The sequence below is a fragment of the Micromys minutus genome, assembly GCF_963924665.1.
Source record: "Micromys minutus genome assembly, chromosome: X".
In the NCBI taxonomy this organism is placed as follows: domain Eukaryota; kingdom Metazoa; phylum Chordata; class Mammalia; order Rodentia; family Muridae; genus Micromys; species Micromys minutus.
The window spans coordinates 112,372,211-112,392,878 of record NC_137970.1 but is presented as its reverse complement, the minus strand read 5'-3'; the positions used below and the strand labels follow the sequence as shown (position 1 = coordinate 112,392,878).

At 41.2% G+C, this 20,668-nt stretch overlaps 1 protein-coding gene across 1 annotated transcript in view; it reads right to left on the bottom strand.

Moving 5' to 3' along the window:
• Positions 1-6,379: 6,379 nt before the first annotated feature.
• The window catches only part of VGLL1 (vestigial like family member 1), a gene marked incomplete at both ends in the record, with an annotated part of 79,553 nt that continues 65,264 nt past the window's right edge, over positions 6,380-20,668 (bottom strand). Inside the window, 2 exons of the mRNA XM_080910231.1 lie at positions 6,380-6,608; positions 8,491-8,749. Coding sequence (XP_080766357.1) covers positions 6,380-6,608; positions 8,491-8,749 — 488 coding nt within the window. The remainder of the gene's footprint in view (positions 6,609-8,490; positions 8,750-20,668) is intronic.

Below are 20,668 nucleotides of genomic sequence, written 5' to 3'. Positions count from 1 at the left end.
TGTCTCTTGTATCCATAAATAGCTGATGAAATGCAGAAGCAGGAGGTCCTAAGCTGCTGCTGGTGCTCTGTACATTCTCCTTTTTCAACTAATAGGACCTTTGAAAGATTTTGTTTTTCAGTGAACTGGGCGGTCCCATGAAAACATCCGTGTGAAGCTGGCAATGCAGTTGGTGTCCTCTGGGCAGCAGGAGACATCCAAGCAGAAGATTTTAGCTGTCTGTCATTCTTTGCCCAGGAAATACAGGTGTCATCACTCACCCAGCACACTCTTCGCTGAAGGCGGGTCCCTTTCCTTGTCATTGGTGCTTGGCTTTCACTGGTAAACAGGCTGCATTGGCTCTCCACCGAAAGCAAGGGGAGGATTGAGGCTGATGGTTCTTGTGGGAGTGACTCAGAGTCTCTCTGGGCATAGTCACTGAGAGGCCAGGGCCAGGTAAGCCCTTCTCCCAGGCAACTGTTGTAAGATGAAAAGTGGCTCACCCCATGGAGAATGTGTTTCTGGAAGATTGGGTTAGGCTAGAGGAAAAGCCAGCTAATGCTGTCAGCCTTAATTGTACAATACCTGTACACACAAACCCTTCTTTTACACAAGCTTGTGAAAATGGCTAGAAAGAAGTTGATACCATGTCCAAACAAAGAAAGAGATAGGGAATATAAGAGCTCAGAAAAAATGTAAAACACAGCTGTTTGTCACATTACCTTTTCTGCTTCATATAAACTTTTCATGGTTGTAATTACAGACTCATATAATGTTTGTATCCCTCTTTATATATTTAGGCTTTCCTAGTAAGAATCTTACTAGACATGAAAAATGTTGCTCCACATTTTCATTTTAAGTTTTAATTATTATTTTCTGTGTGTATGATATATATGTGCACTGTATGTACGTATATGTGTATGTAAGCATGCATTTGCCATGGGACACATGTGGAAGTCAGAGGAAAACCTTTTGAGGTCAACTTCCTCTTCCTACCACTGAATTTTCATGTTACCAGTCTAGTGTGACAAGCAATATCCACTGAACAATCTCCCAGGTTCAAGGAATATTTCTTTTTAATCATATTGCATCACAGTAACCCTGTGGGAATTTTCCTACTTCTTTGCAGTACGTACAGGGTTAAGACACTTAACACATGGTTGCTCACTCAAAGAGAATTTACTACTTCTGGAAAAAACAGTTAAGTCCTGTGGATGGTTTCAGAGCCACGCCCTACAATGCCGTTCATTCTCTTTCTCTAGTCATTGCCTCGTCTTATTGGTTTCACATTCTTTTCTTTTTGACCTCTGATGCAAAATACTACAGCACTTCCCAGTGTGGATCAGAGGTGGTAAGAAAACAGTACGGGACTCACATGGGTCCAGTGCTCATACTATTCCCAGTCTATGCTTATGACCTAAGATGTTGTATGTCATGGCAGCTCCAATAACTTGTAACCAGAAAGAGTCCCATTACTTGGTCAAGCTCATATGTAACAGAGAGGAGGAAAAGTCCATATGTGTCTGTTTCCTTAGTTTGTGCCTTTAACCATAAAACCATGAAGGCTCTTTCTACAGCAGGAGATACAGAGCTGAGACAAGTCCAGATTTCTCCTATAACAGACAAGTGTTGGGCCTGAGACAGAGCTCCAACAAAGTACACCTATAATCCTTGATTTAGGTCAGAATCCATGAACAGCATCAAGTTGATGTCTGCCAGAATATTTCATAAGTAATGAAGTCTATATCGATGCAGTCAAGTGAGCTTTCAGAGATTTGTGTCTGTCACCTTCAAACTCAGGTTTTGTATTGGAACCTATAAACTACTAACTGAAGTGCTATCTCAGTGGCCTTGATGTGGGGGTAGAATTGTGGAACCCAACCCTTTAATCTTGTTGGTTGGGTTGCTGGAGAGTGTACTCTGGTGGGTTAGCACCTCACCCTCATGTTAACCAAATGAGAAGATTCTAGCGTCTTGGAGGGCACCAAACACTAAGGTGAGAAACATAATCTTCCAACATGAGAGATTCTCACCTAGGAGATCTAGAATTTCAGAATGGGATATAACTAGAGACCTATAAATACTTATGAGTTACTGAAACCTAGAATTCCCATTGGTTAATTTACATACACATTGCCCTCCCGAATCATTGCACCATGAGCTTCCTTTTCCCAGGATCTTAGCTAGTATACTATAGTCCAGGAGGAAGGTATGTCCTCATACCAGGAAATCTTCACAATTAGTAAAGCTCACGAAAGAAAACTACCAGCACTGATATGTTCTCAAGTGTAAAGATCCATTTGAACATCATGTGATAACCTTTAGGTCTGCTAATTTATGTGCTGACTTCCAAGCAGAATATCAACTCTTAAATCAACACTATCTTTGGAGTTTTTGTTGTTTAAAACTGTGTTGTACTTGAGTATTCGTGTGGTGCATGTTCATGTATGTGTATGTGTGTGTGTGATGTATACATGATGTGTGAGAGGGCACATGTGTGTGTTAGCATGTGGAGACCCAAGGTTGACCTTGGACATTAGCTCTCTACCTTGTTTATTGTGGCATGGTCTCTCATTCGAACATGCTAATTGGCTTTTCTACCTAGCCCATCTTGACCCAGGGATCGGATCTCTGGCTTTTGTCTCCTGAATCCTGAGATTACAAATAATCACCATGCTCAAGCTATTTTTATGGGCATTCTGAGGATCTAATCTCTGATCCTCAGGTTTAAAAGGTCTCATAAGAGGTGAGATGCTGAAGATGTCACATAGAAGAAAAGAGGTTCATAATGTAAATAAAAAGGAACGGTGACTCTTGATATCACTAAATCATCTCCGAGTCCCACACAGATGACTTTTATTTTTCTTAGTTTCCCTAGCTAACATTGCAATATGGTTTTAAACTGCAACAACAACAACAACAACAACAAAACATCTTTGTGAGTGTATTATTGGCTTTGTTCAATAATATCCTGGGTTGTTTAAAATGAGTACCTTATACTAAGGTATCAACTCAGGTACTAGAATGCTGACATTGGCCTATCTTCTGAAAATCAAAATTTATGCCTTGAATTGTAGAAAGATTGTGTAAAACGTGGTAGAGAAGAGATCAGTGAAGTCTGCAATGCTATTCCCTACCATTTTTGAGAGGGAATTTTGCGTGCTCCTATAGTCTCCTATAAGAATGGTTTCTGGGCATTTCCCTATGAAATGATGCAAATTCCCAAAGGACATGTTCCAATTGTACTGACCTACCTTGCATCCTCAGTAAGTACCTCAGTACCTTGTCCACACAGCCATTAGACTTCCTCCAGTTGGCCTGACTCAAATGGAGACTAGGTTTGTGGTTGGAAATGTTGTGACATTACCAAGAAAGTTCAGTTATCACTAGGGCTCTTCTCAGACTCCTGTTTGCAAACCTAAGGAAAGATCTTCATCAGGAAAGGCCATATACTGATATGCAAAGTTATTATGTGATTCTTGTTAGGAATTAAAGACCCAAAAGCTTACACTCCTCCCATCTTTTGTCAAAGGAACCAGTTCAAGGAAATTTTTAGTGAAACTGACTACAGAGCTCAGGAAGGACAAACAAGTTCTGGAAAATCAAAAGCCAGGCAATATCAAGAATTTGTTAAGTTGGCAGTTTCAAAATCATTTCCCACCTAACCTTTGTTTTTGATTTTCTCCTTGCTGTGGATCATCTTTTGCTGGAAGTAGAAATCTAGTTTTATATAACTAGAAATCAAAAAACAAATGGTAAGAAGCCAGAAGTGAAAACAGTGGTAAGAATACAGTAAATGCGACAACAGAACACAGATTCATGAAATGTTAACTTGACCATTGTCTTAGAGCACATTATACAATGCAGATTCCAAGAACACAGCAGCAGAGATTCTGACCCAGTGGATATGGGATTAGATCCTAGACAAGGATAAAGCTCATTAACCTTATACAGTCTTTGAAAGGCATTGGAAGAGGTTATATCATTTCGCTTAAGGACTGTAATAATGACCTCAGCCCTGAGACTTTTCCTCTGTGTGAGTCCTAGAATGAGTTATTTGCTTTGGTTCCTCTGAGTCTAAGTCAAGCCAATGGTCAAGCCAGGTGTCTGTTAAATGGGGCCAGAATGTGTGTTCACCACAAGTTTCAGAGTGATTCAACTATGCTAGGATGGGTGGGGCATACCACAAAATATATTTAGCCCCATGAATTTCATTGTTACTCACAAACTGACTGAACTGCAGATGTTCTCATTTCAGAGTAGTGCTATGAGCATAAATCGTCATTACTGTTTGCTCTACTAGCTGGCCATTGGACATATGGCCCCCAGGGCCCTGGAATTGAGCAGTCTGTTCAGAACTTTTCCTAGGAGTCTGAGTTCCTTTACCTATACAGGACATTTTAAATTTGGATACTGGATTACCATACATAATGAATTAACTGGTCATGTAAATAGCTTATTAGCTTGTTAACCACAAACATATATTTCGAACCATAGAAATGTATTGTGAAATGACTCTAAGAGGTGAGAAGTCAAAGCTTAAGATGCCAGTCTTATTGATTCCTTTTAAAAATGCTGCTGAGGAGTATGTTCCTTTTCTCTGCTAGTTTGCTGGCAATCGTTGGTGTTCCTTGTTTATTGACTTATAATCACAACTCCCAGCTGTTGTGTTCACATGGTGTTCTATTTGTTTGTGTTTCTGCCAATTTTCTCCTTTTCTAAAAATAATAGACATGTTAGATTAAGATTCTATCCTATCTCAGTACAATCTTTTAATTATCTGTGCATCAACCCTATTCTCAAAGAGCACCATATTCAGAAGTACTTGGAGTTAGGAACTCAACGCATGAGTTGTTGGAATACACAATTCAATCCATCCCACGTCATCGTCTGTGATGTATAGAGATGAGTAACTGAAGGTAGAGGCAAGAGGGGCAGAAGACTGAGAACAAACGTAAGCTTAACACTGCCCTAGTGAAGAGGAAAGCATATAAAAGAATTTAGATGCTAAGGAGAAAAACTATGGACTCCATGTAATCTAAAAAACCACATATTTTTATTTGGACTATATCCAAAATTTCATAAGAATAGATGAAGTTGTGAAAAGTATCTATATGTATGAATTAATATTACATTTTAGTTATACATATGCTCTTATGAATCAAGAAAAAAGACAATTATAATTTTTTTCTGGAACTTTGTAATATAAAGTTTCCCAGAGTTCTTAACTGTGAAGCGGGGGAAAACAGTACAAAACCTTGAAGAGAAGAAGAATGTATTCATCATCAAACGTTTCCCTGCTGAGAATATAAAGCAGAGACTTTACAGGGTTCTTATTTGGGTATTTCTTAAGTGAAATGTGCTTTGCTGGGGCTTGTTTCAAAAAAAAAAAAAGAAAGAAAGAAAGAAAGAAAGAAAGAAAGAAAGAAAGAAAGAAAGAAAGAAAGAAAGAAAAAGGACTTATAGCTACATGTTAGTCCGCTGAAAGGAGTGAAGCCTGCAAGGGGAATGGAAAAAGCCAAATATGATGGTGACATTTTCTTGAATGGGTTCGACATTTTACTAACAGAGATTAGGAGTCTGTTTTCAGTTGGGATGATTTGGTTTAGAATGTGAGTTTTGTTTGCTTGAACAACAGCCTTTGCTCAATCAGAACCTCAGTGAGCACATGCTAACAATCCGATGGATGCCTCTTTGCTAGGTGGGTATGCAGAGGGAAGAGACTCTGGCAACTGCTGCAGTGCCGGTTAGCATCTCCTCAGAGTACTAACTAATTTGGGGAATTAGAAAGTGAGTGCTGAGTCACCCAGACTTTCTAGAAGGCAAAGGTGGGCAATTCTGGGTTTTGGTGGTCACAGAATGTGGCTTCTGGTGGGCCACAGTCTAGCTATTCTGGAGCTCAAAAAAAAAATAATAAAAATAAAAAGAGGGAGGAGAAATACTCGCTGCACAGAAGTTATAATCTGTAAGGTTGGTCCCCGGTGTAGAGTTTGTGCTTAGTCTAGCTGATGGCCTATCCACGGGACAGGCTTCTAAGGCAGGATCGTTCCTTACTTTAAGCAGCACAATGCCTTCTGTAGTGTTTATTGTCTGCCACGATCTGTTGTAACTGCCATCCAAGTAGCATCTTACTCAATCTACACTGGAGATGAAGAAATGAAGTTACCCATATAGGGATCGTCTTGACCAAGTGTGTACTGGTAGCAGGTTGCAGAGCCATGATTAGAGCCCCAGCCTGACATATGTATACCACAGGACACACGGAGGAAGAAGGATAGTGGAGGTGAGAAAACTGTTGTCTAGAGCCTTTAAGGGAAATGGTTCTTCTAGAGAAGCTTATCTCCAAAGGTTAGCCTATACACACAAAAAAGGAGATATTGATAGAAATCCTCCAGTGATATTACTTCACAACAGAAGACACCAGGCATGTGGTCACATTTTTCTGGAAGGTCTCATGGCTTTCGTATGTGCACCACTGAGTACTCGCCCCACATTCATTGCTAATGTAGCCTATTCCAGTTCTTGTGGACACCGGCAAGTATCTAGCTGAATAAACTTCCCACCCCGTGGCGTAGTAGCATCCCAATGCTCCACCGGATGCTGCAGCATCCCAGGTGGCCTGCCTGCATCTGCAAACAGAGAGTCGGATAGACTTAAGAAATTCATGTTCAAGTGGCTTCATGGACATGAAGACTTTAACTTCGTCGTATGTCAGTAGGATTTTAAGGCATTTGTTACCTCAAGGGTAATGGAGACCCAGTAAGAAAATACAGGCAAAGCATAGTGCTTGTTCCCCAGGGAGTGTTGTGATCATACAAACCACCAAGAGAACCCTTTTGCTTTATAAAGGGAACCTATTACTCTTAAGCACTGGAGCATCTCAGGGATTCTTGGCTTTGCTCATTTGCAGTTGCATGAACAAGTATCACTGCTCTTGCGCAAAGTAGGTGGTGACTGACTGCAGTATCCTCTAAGGCAGATTGTTGATTCACTTCGCGCCGCCTTGGCTGTGCCTCACTTTCTCCACCAGCACACAGGCCTAATAATACTTGCCACCTACATGTCTTACTGCAGTAGTGAGGCTTTTTGTAGGCAAAGGCAAGGGGAGCGGGGATCATTAGAAGATGTGCATCTAACAAAGTGGAAACCTTTGAACTTTCAGAGCTGTGGGGTTGTCGTGTTATCTTCATCTTTTAAACTCCATTTCGACATTTCAATTACGTTAGAAATGAGTTCTTCTCTTCCGCCACCAGTCCAGTGTGTTCAGATGTAGGAGTGTACTCTGACCTCTCTTGTCTTATAGTCCAACCTAGTTCGCTGAGTGACTGTGGCCGAGTAACTCTTGGTCCCTCTCATTTCGTCCTAATTTGCACACAGGGAGAACTAGGTTTGACCTGTGCAACAGGAAAGAGGCTTGGATTGTCAAAGGCAATGGTGGCAAGGGTGTGTGTGGGTGTGATTGCTTTGTTTTCAGGAGAACTTGCTTTAAAAGTTCTTTTTATACATTCTACGTATACTTACTGAGCACTTATTATGTACCAGATCCTGTTCTAGTAAACACACTAAAGTCTCTAGCCTTGTACACGTTCTTTTGAGGGAATGGGGAACTGGTGATCACATGGATAAATTCAAGAGATAACTTCAAATAATAAGGGTTCTGAACAAAAGGAAATGTGGTGATTGAATTGAAAAATGGCCAGGATCAGAATATAGTTTAGCTGAGATAATTACCCAGACCCAGAAAGACATGCACGGTATGTACCCATTTATAAGTGGATCTTTGCCATCAAGTACAGGATGACCAGGCTACAATCCACACACCCAAAAATGTTAAGCAGCAAGAAGGGTACCACATACAGACACTGAAGCCACCAACCAAAGAGCATGCAGGGCTGGACCTAGGCCCCTTACACAGCTGTTGCAGATAAGCAGCTTGGCTTTCATGTGGGTCCCCTAACACTTAGAATGGGGGGCTGTCTCTGACTCTGTTGCCTGCCATTGGTTCCCTTTCCCACATATGGGCTGACTTGTCTGGCCTCAGTGGGAGAGGATGCACTTAGTTCTGCTGGGACTTGATGTCCCAGAGTAGATTGGTACCCATAGAGGGGCTCTCCTTCTCTGAGAGAAAAGGAATCAGGTAACAGAGGAGGACATGAGGGTAGGTCAGGAAGGAAGGAGGCTGCTATCAGGCTGTAAAGTGAATGAATAATTTAAGAGCAAAAAAACAAAGAAAGAAGGAAAATGTTCATTTAAAATAACTCACCTCATGCTGGGACTTGGGGACTAGAGGTCAGCATGCTTGGGCTCCACTTCTAGAAACATTTCAAGCTATCTGTGATTTTCCTTTCAATTTAAAATCTGAGTCAAAGGGGTCATTCTACAGTGTTTGTGCCTGAGTGTGGATTCTGTGTCAAATAGTTCTCCTCTTATTGAAAAGGATGCAGCCCAATGTAGGCCAAAGGTCTCCGTGGGTAAATGACGATGTGAAGTAGATATGGATCTCTTGCTCACCTCTCTGTCATCATTTCCGCCTTCTCCTCAAGGTTCTTTTCCCTCTCAGGGACAGTCTGGAGATGATGAGTGACAAGAAATCTCTGTGAGAGGTTTCCAAAGCCATAGATCTTGTGATCACAGTTGCCATGTCCGCATTCTTCCCTTCCTAGCAACAAACACTGGAAAAGCTCTGATTCATGGCCTCGGAGCTCTTCCACGCTGCGCGCCTCTTGTTCTGAGTCAGAATGGAAGAGCTCAGAGCCTTTGGTTGGCAGGGCTTAGTAATGCAGAAGGAAACAGTTACTAGGAAATGAAGAGTTACACGCATCAAAGTGATCGGTAACCAAAGAACGGTGACTTGCTTCTTTCTTACATGGTGGAATAGAAAAGAGTAGGTGTGTGACAGACCGGGACCCAGATGACCCCCCACACTACTCAAAGGGCCAAGGCCAGCTTCCTATGAAGTTGCCTAGGAAGTAGGTGGGGACGGTCCCTCTTTTGCCTCCATGTTGTTTATTTGTGCTTTCCTGAAACAAGCAATCTCAATCTTTAATTTCCATGTGGAAACATGTGCCACTCTCCCCTGCCCTAAAAATGTGGGTGTGTAGAAGAACAAGAACATAAAATCACTCAACAATAGAGTTTGTAGGTAGTCGTCAATGACATGAACTGGGAAATTTTACTCACAGAAGGTCTCCTATTATCTACCTTTCTTTTGTTTTGTCACTAAGCTGTGACTAACATTCTGGAAAACATTTATAATCGAACAACAACAATATATAGCATGTGGCATGCACCTTAATGCTGTTTTAGTCACTTTCTAAGAACACATTCAATCTCACAATACCTCTTTAGGGTAACTATCTAATTATTATTATTTTTATTATTATTCCTATTATAGAGATTAGAAAACTGAGTCCCAAGGACATTTATGTTAGTTGCTTTACTCTAGATGGTGAGGACAGGATCTAGACAGACTTTTCCAAGCTTGTAGCACACACACACACACACACACACAGACACTCACACACATATGTACACATGCACACACACAAATCTTAAATTAATTCTTTGAGAATTGTGTACATGTACATATACACTATATTTTCATCCTACTCACTCTTACCCTCTTCTCCATATACTCCTGGATCCCCACGTGCTCACATCCCCTTATGTCCTCTTTTTGAAAATAACCTATTGAGTCTATTTGGTGTTGTTCATGTAATCACTGGAGTTTGGTCAACATACCTGGAGCCAAACTCTTAGAGAAACATGAGACTCCTTTCCCAGCATCCATCAAATTTCAATAGCTCATCATGAGTCAGGACTTAGGAGCCCCTTCCCTTTCAAGTTAGAATGTTGACTGGCTATTTTGTGTGTGTGTGTGCAGGCAACCACAATTGTTGTGCACTCGAAAGTGCAAAGGTCCTGTGGTATCCAGAAGACACTATTTTGCCTTCTGTTACAATCTCCAAGCTCCAACTTCTGTGACATCACCAGCCTTCCATGGAAAAGGGTATGGCATACATGACCCACCCACTTATAGTTGTGCCCTCCACTGTCACTTGTTCTCTGCACTTGGACCACTTCTGAGTCTATTAAGTACCATCAGAGACACAAAGGCACTTTTCTGATGAGGATTAGGAGCTTTTCGATCTATGGGTTTAGTGTCCAAGACTAAAGCAGCTGATTTCTCCTGCTTCTATGGCAGGTGCTTCTGGAGCTCCTAATGCTTCCTCCTGCTCTTGTGTGTTTGTTTACACTCCACCTCAGCCCCTCACTTCACACATGGCTTATGTACCAGTTATCATCTTCCCAACCATTTCCAGAAAAGACTGGGGGCGGTGACTTATAATTCATTCAACACCTACCAGCTGGCTTATAATTATTTCTTTCACACCCACGCATTTTCCCCAAGTGTTTCTTCATTCCGGCTCTTTCCTCAGAGAGTCAGGACTGTGAACATCTGAAGCCCAAATAAGCACCATAGTATTTTCTGGAAAGTATGACTTGGGCAGGCGCAATAACCAAGAGATTGGACTGACGGGCACCCTATTTTCTTTTCTTCTTTAAGAAAGAAATGACTGAGTTTATTTTTAGAAACTTGGAGCCAAAACAAAAATAAGACGAAATACTAAGACAAGAAATCAGTTTTGTTATTACATAGAACAAGAACTTTTTTTCTGAGACTCACAATGAACTGACGGGCGTGTACCTGTTCGTCACACAGAACGATGTGCTCCTATTAACAGTCATGGGCTTGATGCCAGGGACACTATATGATAATGGTGTATGTGCTTCGTGTGAGGTGAAAGGGGTCTTTTGGGCAATGGTCCATTTACATTTCCTCAGGAACAGGTCAAAGTGGAAGCAAAAGCTAACATTTGCAGTATAATGGAGTGGGGAAAAAACCCTCCCAGGAAGCTAGTTGCTGAATTTGTATTTCTACCATAATTTGCACTTAAACATCAAGATGTCAGGCAACAGAACCACTGTGATTCTCAATCTGTGGGTTGTTACCCCTTTGGGAACATCAAATGACCCTTTCACAGGGGTCACACCTCAGATATCCTGCATATAAGACATTTACATTACATCTCCTATAGCAAAATAACAGTTATGGAAGCAAGGACATAAAGTTATGGCTGGGTGACCCACAGCACCAGGACTGTATTAGATGGTCACAGCATTAGGAAGGATGAGAAGTGCTTCAGTAGAATAACACTCACTAACAATTCAGGGTTACTTCTTGTCCATGCTCTTCCACAGATACCTTCTGTCATTTAGGTCACCTGGCAATATTTTCTCTTTCTATGTCAACCTTCTCTGTTAAAATTATCTTTTAAAACTCATCTTTAATGACAGTAATATAGCAAAAGGATTTATTTTAGATTAAGTGCTCACAGACTCTAGGCCAGTCTCCAATTCTATTGTATGTAGCCGAGGATGACTTTGAACTCTCTACCCTACTGCCAGCATCTCCTGAATGCTGGGATTAGAGGTGTGTACCGCCACGCCCAGTTTTAATTGGCTGGGAAGGATGGAACTCGGGCCTCCATGTATTCTAGGCAAGTAGTGTACTAACTGAGCTGCATCCCTTGTCTTCGTCAAGAGGAAGCACTAAAAGACTGTCTTTGTTTCCATAGATGGAGACAGAAGAAAACAATCTTACATTTGACTGCTAGAGACCCATCCTCAAAATTTCTTGTCTGCTTTAAACAGAAGTCACCTTATCATTTTCCAATTTATTCTGTCTTTGCTTGAGTAAATGGTGCTTTTTTTTTTTTTTTTTTTTTTTAACAAACCCAACCTAGGCTTCCAATGCTCAGAACTTAGAGGAATTCATTCCTGAGTTTAGGTGGGGCGATATCACACGTTCTCAATGAGGTACAGTAGCACCATCTATGACAGTCACTCACTGGCTGTCTTGTGCTCCTTTGTACATGGAGAAGTCTGTAAAGTCTGATGAGTTGTGGCTGCAGTGTTACCAACAGCAGTCTTTATGTTAGACTGCCTTTTTACTGTGCACACAGGGAAAGCCCTTTCATTTGAGCACCCCAGGAAGTTGAATGGATGAAAGATGAAATCATTCTCCATTTTCTGAGCACGTACTGTGTTTAAGGGACTTTACAGGGATTAGCTCTTCTTATCCTCCCAGCAGGTCTGAGGCAGGGAAGACCAGAATCATCCCCATGTTCTAGGCAACTGACAATGAGAAGGACTGGAAAACTCCCCAGGATTTCTTACATTCCAGCAGCATAGCTAGGACTTAAATATAGTGAGAGGCATTTGTCACCACACTATACTGTTTCTCACAGTATCCTAATGCAGGGAGGTGGAGCTGGGACTTCACTGTGGGAATCCTTTAGACTTTACTCACTTGTGCTATTTAACACAGAGATGATGATGATGACGATGATGATGTGTGTGTGTGTGTGTGTGAGAGAGAGAGAGAGAGAGAGAGAGAGAGAGAGAGAGAGAGAGAGAGAGAGAGAGAAAGAGAGAGAGAGAGAGAGAGAGAGAGAGAGAGAGAGAGAGAGAGAGAGAGAGAGAGGAGGTGAAGGGTGGAGGAGAAGGAGAAGGAGAAGGAGAAGAAATAGAAGAAGAAGAAGTAAAAGAAGAAGAAGAAGAAGAAGAAGAAGAAGAAGAAGAAGAAGAAGAAGAAGAAAAAGAAGAAGAAGAAGAAGAAGAAAAAGAAGAAGAGGAGGAGGAGGAGGAGGAGGCATGGGACTGGGGACATGACTTAATTAGTAAAGTGTTTGCCATGTAAGCAAAAGGAACTTGAGTCTGTATCCCCAGTGCCCACATAAAAATCCAGGTGCAGTGCCATGTCTGACATTCCAGCACTACAGAAGATGTGAATAACCACACACACACACACACACACACACACACACACACACACATGTGCGCGAGTGCACGTGCACGATTTGTGCCTAACAAATACTTCACAATTTTTAATTATGTGTATATGTGTGGTGAGAAGGTATATGTGTGCATGACTACAGGTACCCTCACTGCCAGAACAGGGTGTCGGTTCTCCTGGGGCTTGAGCTGTGAGAAGTTGATCTGAGGGCTGGAAACCAAACTCAGGTCCTCTAGAAGAGCAGCATTGTTCTTTCTTTTTCTTTTAAGACAGGGTCTCAGCTCTGACTGTCCTGGAACTCACTGTGTAGATCAGGCTGTCCTCGAAATCAAGGAGATCCACCTGCCTCCTCATTCTGAGTGCTGGGATCAGAGGCCTGCACCACTCTATCTGGCTAGCACCTGGCACATATTAAGTTGGGTATATTTCATAACATTTTGTTGCTACAACAACAAATTATGTCCTAGGAGGCAAGAGGGCTGCTTCTGTAGAGGACCTGGGTTCAATTCCCAGCACCCACATCTGGGACTGCAGTCCCAGGTGTCCTATTTTGGACTCCAAAAGTATACCAGGTACACACTTATTGTCCATACACATATACAAGAAAAACACAAATCCAAAATATGATAAATAAATCTAATGTTAAGTGACATGGTTCTCTGACTCTATTGCTTTTATGTCTGATATGAAACAGGACACCACGGCTTCAAGAGTATATAGTCAAGTAGTGTGGCTCACCTCGTGGCCAAACAGGAGGCAAAAAGAGGTAAGATGAGGCTGGCCACAAGGTATAGCTCTCCAGGACATATCCCCGGAGCTCTATTTCCTTGCACTTGGCTCCATCTTCTAACTTTGCATCCCCTCTATGTTCATTAGTTTTGAATCACTCTAACTAAAAGCTGTCTTAGGGAGAAGGGTTTGTTTGATCTCATAGTATAAAGGAATGGCAGAGAAGGTATAGCAACCAGACGCAGCTAGGTCTGTGGTGTGACCAGGAAGCAGACAACAGGAAATTTTCACTCAGCCAACTTTCTCCTCTCCCCTTTTGAAACTAAGCCTGGGAAGGGGTTCCCCTGACATCTATGGCGGGCCTTTTCACTTCTGTCTTCTCTGCAACTGCCTTCACAGATATGCCCAATGGCGTTCCCTGTAAATGATCCTTTTATTACTTTCATGTATTAAGTGGGTAGACACATGCATGCCACAGTGCATTTTTGGGGGTCAGAGGACAATTTGTGGCAGTACGTAGGAATCCTGGAGATAGAACTAAGATTTTTAGGGTTGGAGACAAGTACCTTTAGTTCCCTGCTAAGACAACTTGTCTGCCTAGCTTTACACATTTCTTATGTCAATAAAGTTGGTGATCAAAATTAACCATCACAATCTCTACAAAATAACATAATATCAAAGGCTTAATATATTGATTAGGACTGACTCTTACAGTCTGATCATGTATCAAAGCCCTTCCTCTAAGTGTTGCCTTTAACATCTGAGCCTTTTCCTAGAATACTTCATATTCAAACCATTCATGCTGGATATGTGTTATCTGTTATTATTAATGTCATCATCATTGGATTGACGGAGGAAACAGGGGTCTGCTTTGAGTATCTTTGTCTCATCAAAATTACTAGCATTTAAAAGTTTCATAGCACCAGGCAAGAAAAAGCAAAGCACTAGGTAAATGATACTAAACTTGGGATGGGTGTCATGGGCTTTATGCCTGATATTGACTATAATGAAAAAGGTTTAAAACGAACACTAGCACATTCTCATGATTAGATGTTTTATAACACTTTATATAAAATTTAAATATATATTCCCTTATCTTATTCTGTTTTGTGCTTTTTAGTGTCAATTAAAATGATTTAACTTGGGCTGGAGTGATGGCTCAGTGGTTAGGACCACTGACTGCTCTTCCAGAGGTCCTGAGTTCAATTCCTAGCAATCACATGGTGGCTCATAACCATCTGTAATGGGATCTGATGCCCTCTTCTGGTGTGTCTGAAGACAGATACAGTGTACTTATATATTATACATAAACAAATCATTAAAAAAGTTATAAAAAATTTTATACTTTTTGTGAATAAAAATGGTTTAACTTTAAAAAAATACTATTTGAAGATACTTTCCCAATTCAGGATTGTTATATTTTACTACATATATTTAAGGTGTATAATATGATATTTTATATATTTAACTTGATTCAGTATCCTTGAAAAATCTGTAAAAAAGGCCAAGTCAGCACGGGAAGCATGTTTTAGTCATTTAGTTAACAACTAATTGTGAAAAGTACCTTTTGTTTGTGTGATTTGGATGAGCTATCTATGGCCTTCTTTTGGAGTGCTAGCAATAAATTGTGATTTTACACGTATTTAATAATCAAACATAGTTTTAAAACTTTTGGTTTTGGATTTTTGAGTGGAGTTTTTGTGTTGTGGCTCAGGCTAGACTCAACCTCATGATCGTCCTCCCAGAGCTTCCCCAGTGTTAGCCTTATAGGTATGCACAACACCTAATTTTCTAACACAAAGCTAGGCATAGTGTCCTATGCCTCCCATCTTAGGAGTCAAAAGACTGAGGTATGAAAATTGATGTGAGTTAGAGGCCAGCATGGGCTACAGATCTGTAAAATCCTGTATCAAAGCAAACAAGCAAAAATGAAAACTTAAACCTAGACACAGGGCTTTCCCATTGAGAGCTGAGATACTCATCATAGCCAAGATGTGGAATCAGCACTGGTGTCTGTCAGTGTAAGAACAGATAAAGAAAATGTGGGACACATTCACAGTGAAATATTTTTCAGTCTTAGAAAGGAAGGGCATCTTGCTTTATGTGGCAATATAGATAGAGCCAATGGATATTTTATGGAAAATAAAAGCCAGACACAGAAACATAAATGTTGTCTATATTTTTGCCTCTTCATTCATATTTTTGATATTATAATACAAGGAAAACATTTCTTCCTTCCTGTTACTCCCTCCAAACCCTCCTATATACCCATCTCTGCTTTAAACTCACCACCTTCTATTTCCTTTTTACTACTTTAGAGGTATGCTTAGAATATTCATATCCTAGATGTAGAGAAGAAAAGAAAACCACTGGAATCCAGAAAGGGGAGAAATAAGGCTCAGAGGATAGTGCACACTGGTTAATAAAATGCAGCTAGACAAGGAAGAATATATGCTAGTTTCTCTTTGTCTCACTGGAATCTTTAAAGACATGAATCTTAGCTTAGTGCACTTCCAGATGTGTGCAACCGTCACCATCATTAACTCTAAAACATGTTCTTGAAACCATAGGTGCTTCACCTTTCACCCTGTTCTAAATCTTCCAAACAAACCACTAATCTTGTGTCTCGATAGATTCTCTAGCTTTAATTTTCATATGAAAAGAATCATATAGCATGTAGGGTGTTGTGTCTGGCTGTTTTGCTTTCTAACATAAATGCTGCAATGCCCATCTATGCCACGATACCCATCAGTACTGCGTCCCTTTTCATGGGTGAATGGTATTCCATTGTATGGACATACCATGTACCATTTCAGTGAAGGGGTTGAATAGAGCCTACAGAGAATAATGAGCAGGAGCTGGGACAGTTTTCAGTGGGTCAGTGGGATTGGATTTAAAGCCTGCTGATCAGTTCTTGAAGTCCTGAAGACAGGTTACAGTAACATCAGGGTTACCATGACTTTTTAGGTAAAATGGAGCCCTTTGGCATAAAGTTTTCAGTGTTAATGTTTTCCTCAAATTTATTTTTTCTCTGTGGTAATTTCATAATATACTAAACGTACTTAAATATGCATCCTCTCAAAATATCTCCCACATCCTTCTCCCAACATATTTTCCCTTTAAAAGAAAACTGCTGAATACAGTTAGTGCTACCCGTACATCCACAGGTATTGGGCTACCCACTGAAGCTTGATCAATGTACCTGAAGACAACTCTACCCCACCTCATAAAAAACTCATTATCCCTCTCCCAGTATCAGTTAACTCTCTGCAGCTCCTAAGCTAAGGCTGGGGCATCTTGAGTCCCTTTCCTATTCATGCTGGAAAGTTGACTGGCTTAATCTTGTCCCTGTCTTGTGTAGGCAACCACAGCTAATGTGGGTTCATGTGTGCAGGGATCCTGTCATGTGCAGAAGACACTATTATTTAGTAGCCTTTCCAGCCTCTAGCTCTTACAGTCCTTTTGTACCTGGTTCTGTAATGCTCTCTAAGCCTTGACAGGGAGGAGCCGTGCACTCTAGTATCTGTTCTTTTGCTAGTTTTGCATCTATTATCCACTGCTCATTGCAAAAAGAAGCTTCTCAGGTGTGGGGCCAGAGTTTTGCCAGTCCAGGTTTTCAGGCTTAGTGTACTAGAGATGCTGATCATTTGCCTGCCCATTGTCCTTGGGCCCCTAAATGTCTCCAGGGTACCAACTCCTTCTCTGTGCTTTCTGATGACTAGAGAATTGACATGCATTGGGTACAATCGTGTCCCCTTTCTTAAATAGATAAGTGTCCTGTGTAGAACTCTTGAAGCCCGATTTTAAAATAAATAGTGATCTTAAGTAATCAGGCTCCTCTCCTGAGCATATGGTACTGGAAATCTCAGAGCCTGAACATTCAGATTCACCAGAGCTGGCGAAATGGAATAAAAAAGCATGCTTGCATCAAGTTGTTTGAGAGACCACATAAATAAGGGCAAAGGTTCTGAGGTTATCTAGTAAGTAAAAGGAAAGAATACAATACACATACAGGAAGAAGCTGAGATGGAGAGAAAGATCTGGCCATCTGGAGAAGGAGAGCCAGGAATGACAACTGTATTATTCTGGGTGCTTAAAAATGCCGCAGGATGGGATCTTCATCTCCTTCATCTCCTTCCAATACTCTGTGTCTCCATCCAAGCAGTGCCAGATGGCCCCTACAGGAGCTGGCAAAGCGCTGGATAAAAGGTTACGCCATCATTTTAATATTTACTGAAGCACACTGATATTGGGAAATGTGAATATATAATAATGTTATCCACAAATTGGCACTCTCTTGAACAAGCAATGTAATGTAAACTCCATAATCTAGTCAATGAGTGGGCTCCTACCTGTGGGATCTGTACCTGACACCCATTTCAGGTGTGGCGGTGATATTATGAAGATGTACATCTGTCCAAATTTATTCATGAAATCAATACAAATGTTTCTGAATCAGATATACTTCAATAAAGCCATATAAAAACTTTATTAAACTATAATTTTTGGTTTGGTTTGGGTTTTGATGCCATGTCTGACATTCCAGCACTGCAGAAGATGTGAATAACCACACACACACACACACACACACACACACACACACACACACACACACCACAGTACCTTTAAAAGCCCATGGTAAGCCTACACCCAGGGATCGATCATTAGCCACTGGTCACATAGCACTGTTAATTGAAGCTCTTTTTATTTAACAGATTTATATCTTTCTTCCTGGCTTTCTATCCATGCCAGATTAGCATGCCTGTGGGCTCTTGATGAACACCCATCTGGCAGAGAGAAGTAGACCATTGAAACAATCCTGCCACCTGCTGCCCAAAATGCTTTCCTAATCTTTTGGACTTCTTCAAACGCTCTTGTTTTAAAATGCTTGTTGGTCATTATTTTATAGTTATGAAGGTAAACTGTCTTGCTATAAAAGCACAAAAAATTAGCCAAGAACTGTGGTGCAGTCTCATAATCTCAGCACTTGGAAGGCGGAGGCATGAGGGTCAGGAACTCAAGGCCAGTCTCAGATACTCTGAGAGTTTGGGGTCAACCTAAGCTACATGAGACATCTTTTAAAAATGCATTGGCAGAAGAGATTGCTCAGTTGGTGAAGTCATTGTTTTACAAGCATGAGGATATGAGTTCAATCACTGGGACCCACATAAGGAAGGCCAAGTGCCAGGGAGGCAGAGACAGGTTCTTAGTGTTAACAGGTGTGCTGGTCAGTTACCCTTATTTAGTGAGTCAATAAGAGGTCCTATCTCAAAGGATGCAGACAACAGTCCTGAGGATGACACAGAGGTTGTTCCCTGACTTCCATACATCTTTTCACTGATACTCATATGCACTCAAATATGTATGCTCATGTGCTCAAACATGCATAGATTTTTTTTAAAGGAAAGCTATAAAAAAACCCTATCAAATCAAATATCAATGTGCTCTTCTTGAAATCTCAACCTCCTGTGGTACCCACCCTGGCAAGTTTACTGTATATCCTTATAGATCTCCTTGCTTGCATAAGTACATAGGAGTACTTCTTTGGTTATTCACTCACTTGTGGGTGGACCCCTGGGTGCTAAGCTAGCTAGTGGGGATACAGCTATAAACAAAACACCATTCCTTCCCTTCCTGAACTTAAAACATAGTGCAAGAAGACAGATGCCTTAAGAGGACTCCACAATATAGCATGGTTATGATGATGATGATAATGATGATGATGATGATGTGATGATGATGGACAGACAATACTAAATGGTAAGAAAACCGAGAATGATTAATGTGGCTCACTAGGGCAACTGAAAAAGCCTTTGGTAGAGACATAACTTGAAATCTATCACAAACCTTATGGTACTCAAGTAGACTGAGTAGACAGGGAAAAGAAGGGGAGTTCTTAGAGGAGTTTATTAGAGCTCATATAGGGTGTACATGATGTACTTTCTGACCATCCATGGAGGGTGGGGCACCTTCTTCTGTCTTGCTGTTTGTTACCCATGACACGGTTCTGCATGTAGACCCTAAACAAAACACACTTAGTACAGTCCTGTGTTGCCTGCGTCTTTGTTTGGCCTCACAGCTGCTGACACATGGGAATCAAGTACTTCCAAAAGCATAGGTATTCATAAGGCCGAAGGACAAGGAGAAGACACAACTCCTCCTGGTGGAACAATTGATCCTTGAAACAGTAGAGGAAATATCCAGCAGTAGCAGCCACAGAATGGAGGAGAGGAAGGGCATGGCTAACTTAACGTTTTGAAGGACTTCCCTACCTGCGGTGGTGGGACTAGATTGCAAGAGTCAAACAGAAGCAGAGAAGTGATAGACTTGACATGTGGACGTGTCAGCCCAGGCCACTTCTTTGAGGAGGAACCAGTTAGGGACTGGAAAGCTTGATCAATGACCTAGGGAAAACACTGGGAGGAGATATTGGCCTGGGAAAGAAGGACCCACTGGGCTAAATGCTGCTGGTGGCTCAAATAAGAGGATGTCCAAAAATTGGCTATTGGCCTTGGGAATGAGGTGGGCACTGGAGGAAGATGGATACTCCTGGTGAATTGATAGGGAGCGTGGCACATGTGAGAAACCTTGATACAGCAGGTTCATGAGAGAATCATGGTAGAAACAATGAGACACTGTGAACACCTGGAAAAGAGAAAGAATCTAGAAAGAGGAGAAAGCACAGCAAGAAATCCAGCCATAGAGAAGTTCTACCAAAAATATTGTTCTTAAAGGGCCGGGGTGGAATGCAGTGGAGAGTCATCACTTTGTAAGGGAAAAAAAAAAAAAAAAAAAAAAAAAAAAGAATGGGACTGTGAACTGCAATGTGTGTAAATGCCATGATTAAACTCATTATTTTGTATGTTGCCTAAAATTTGATTTTTAAAAAGTGCTGTGAGATATATTGGCAAATGTGAACTCTCACTGTTAACTTATCACATCAATGTTACATTTTATTGGATATTTTCTGTATTTACATTTCAAATGTTATCTCCTTTTCACCCACTCCCATTTCCCCCTCCCCTTCCCCCTGGCTTCGACAAAGGCACACCCTCTCCCCAGCACCATCTCCACCTCAGTGCTTTGGCATTCACCTGCATT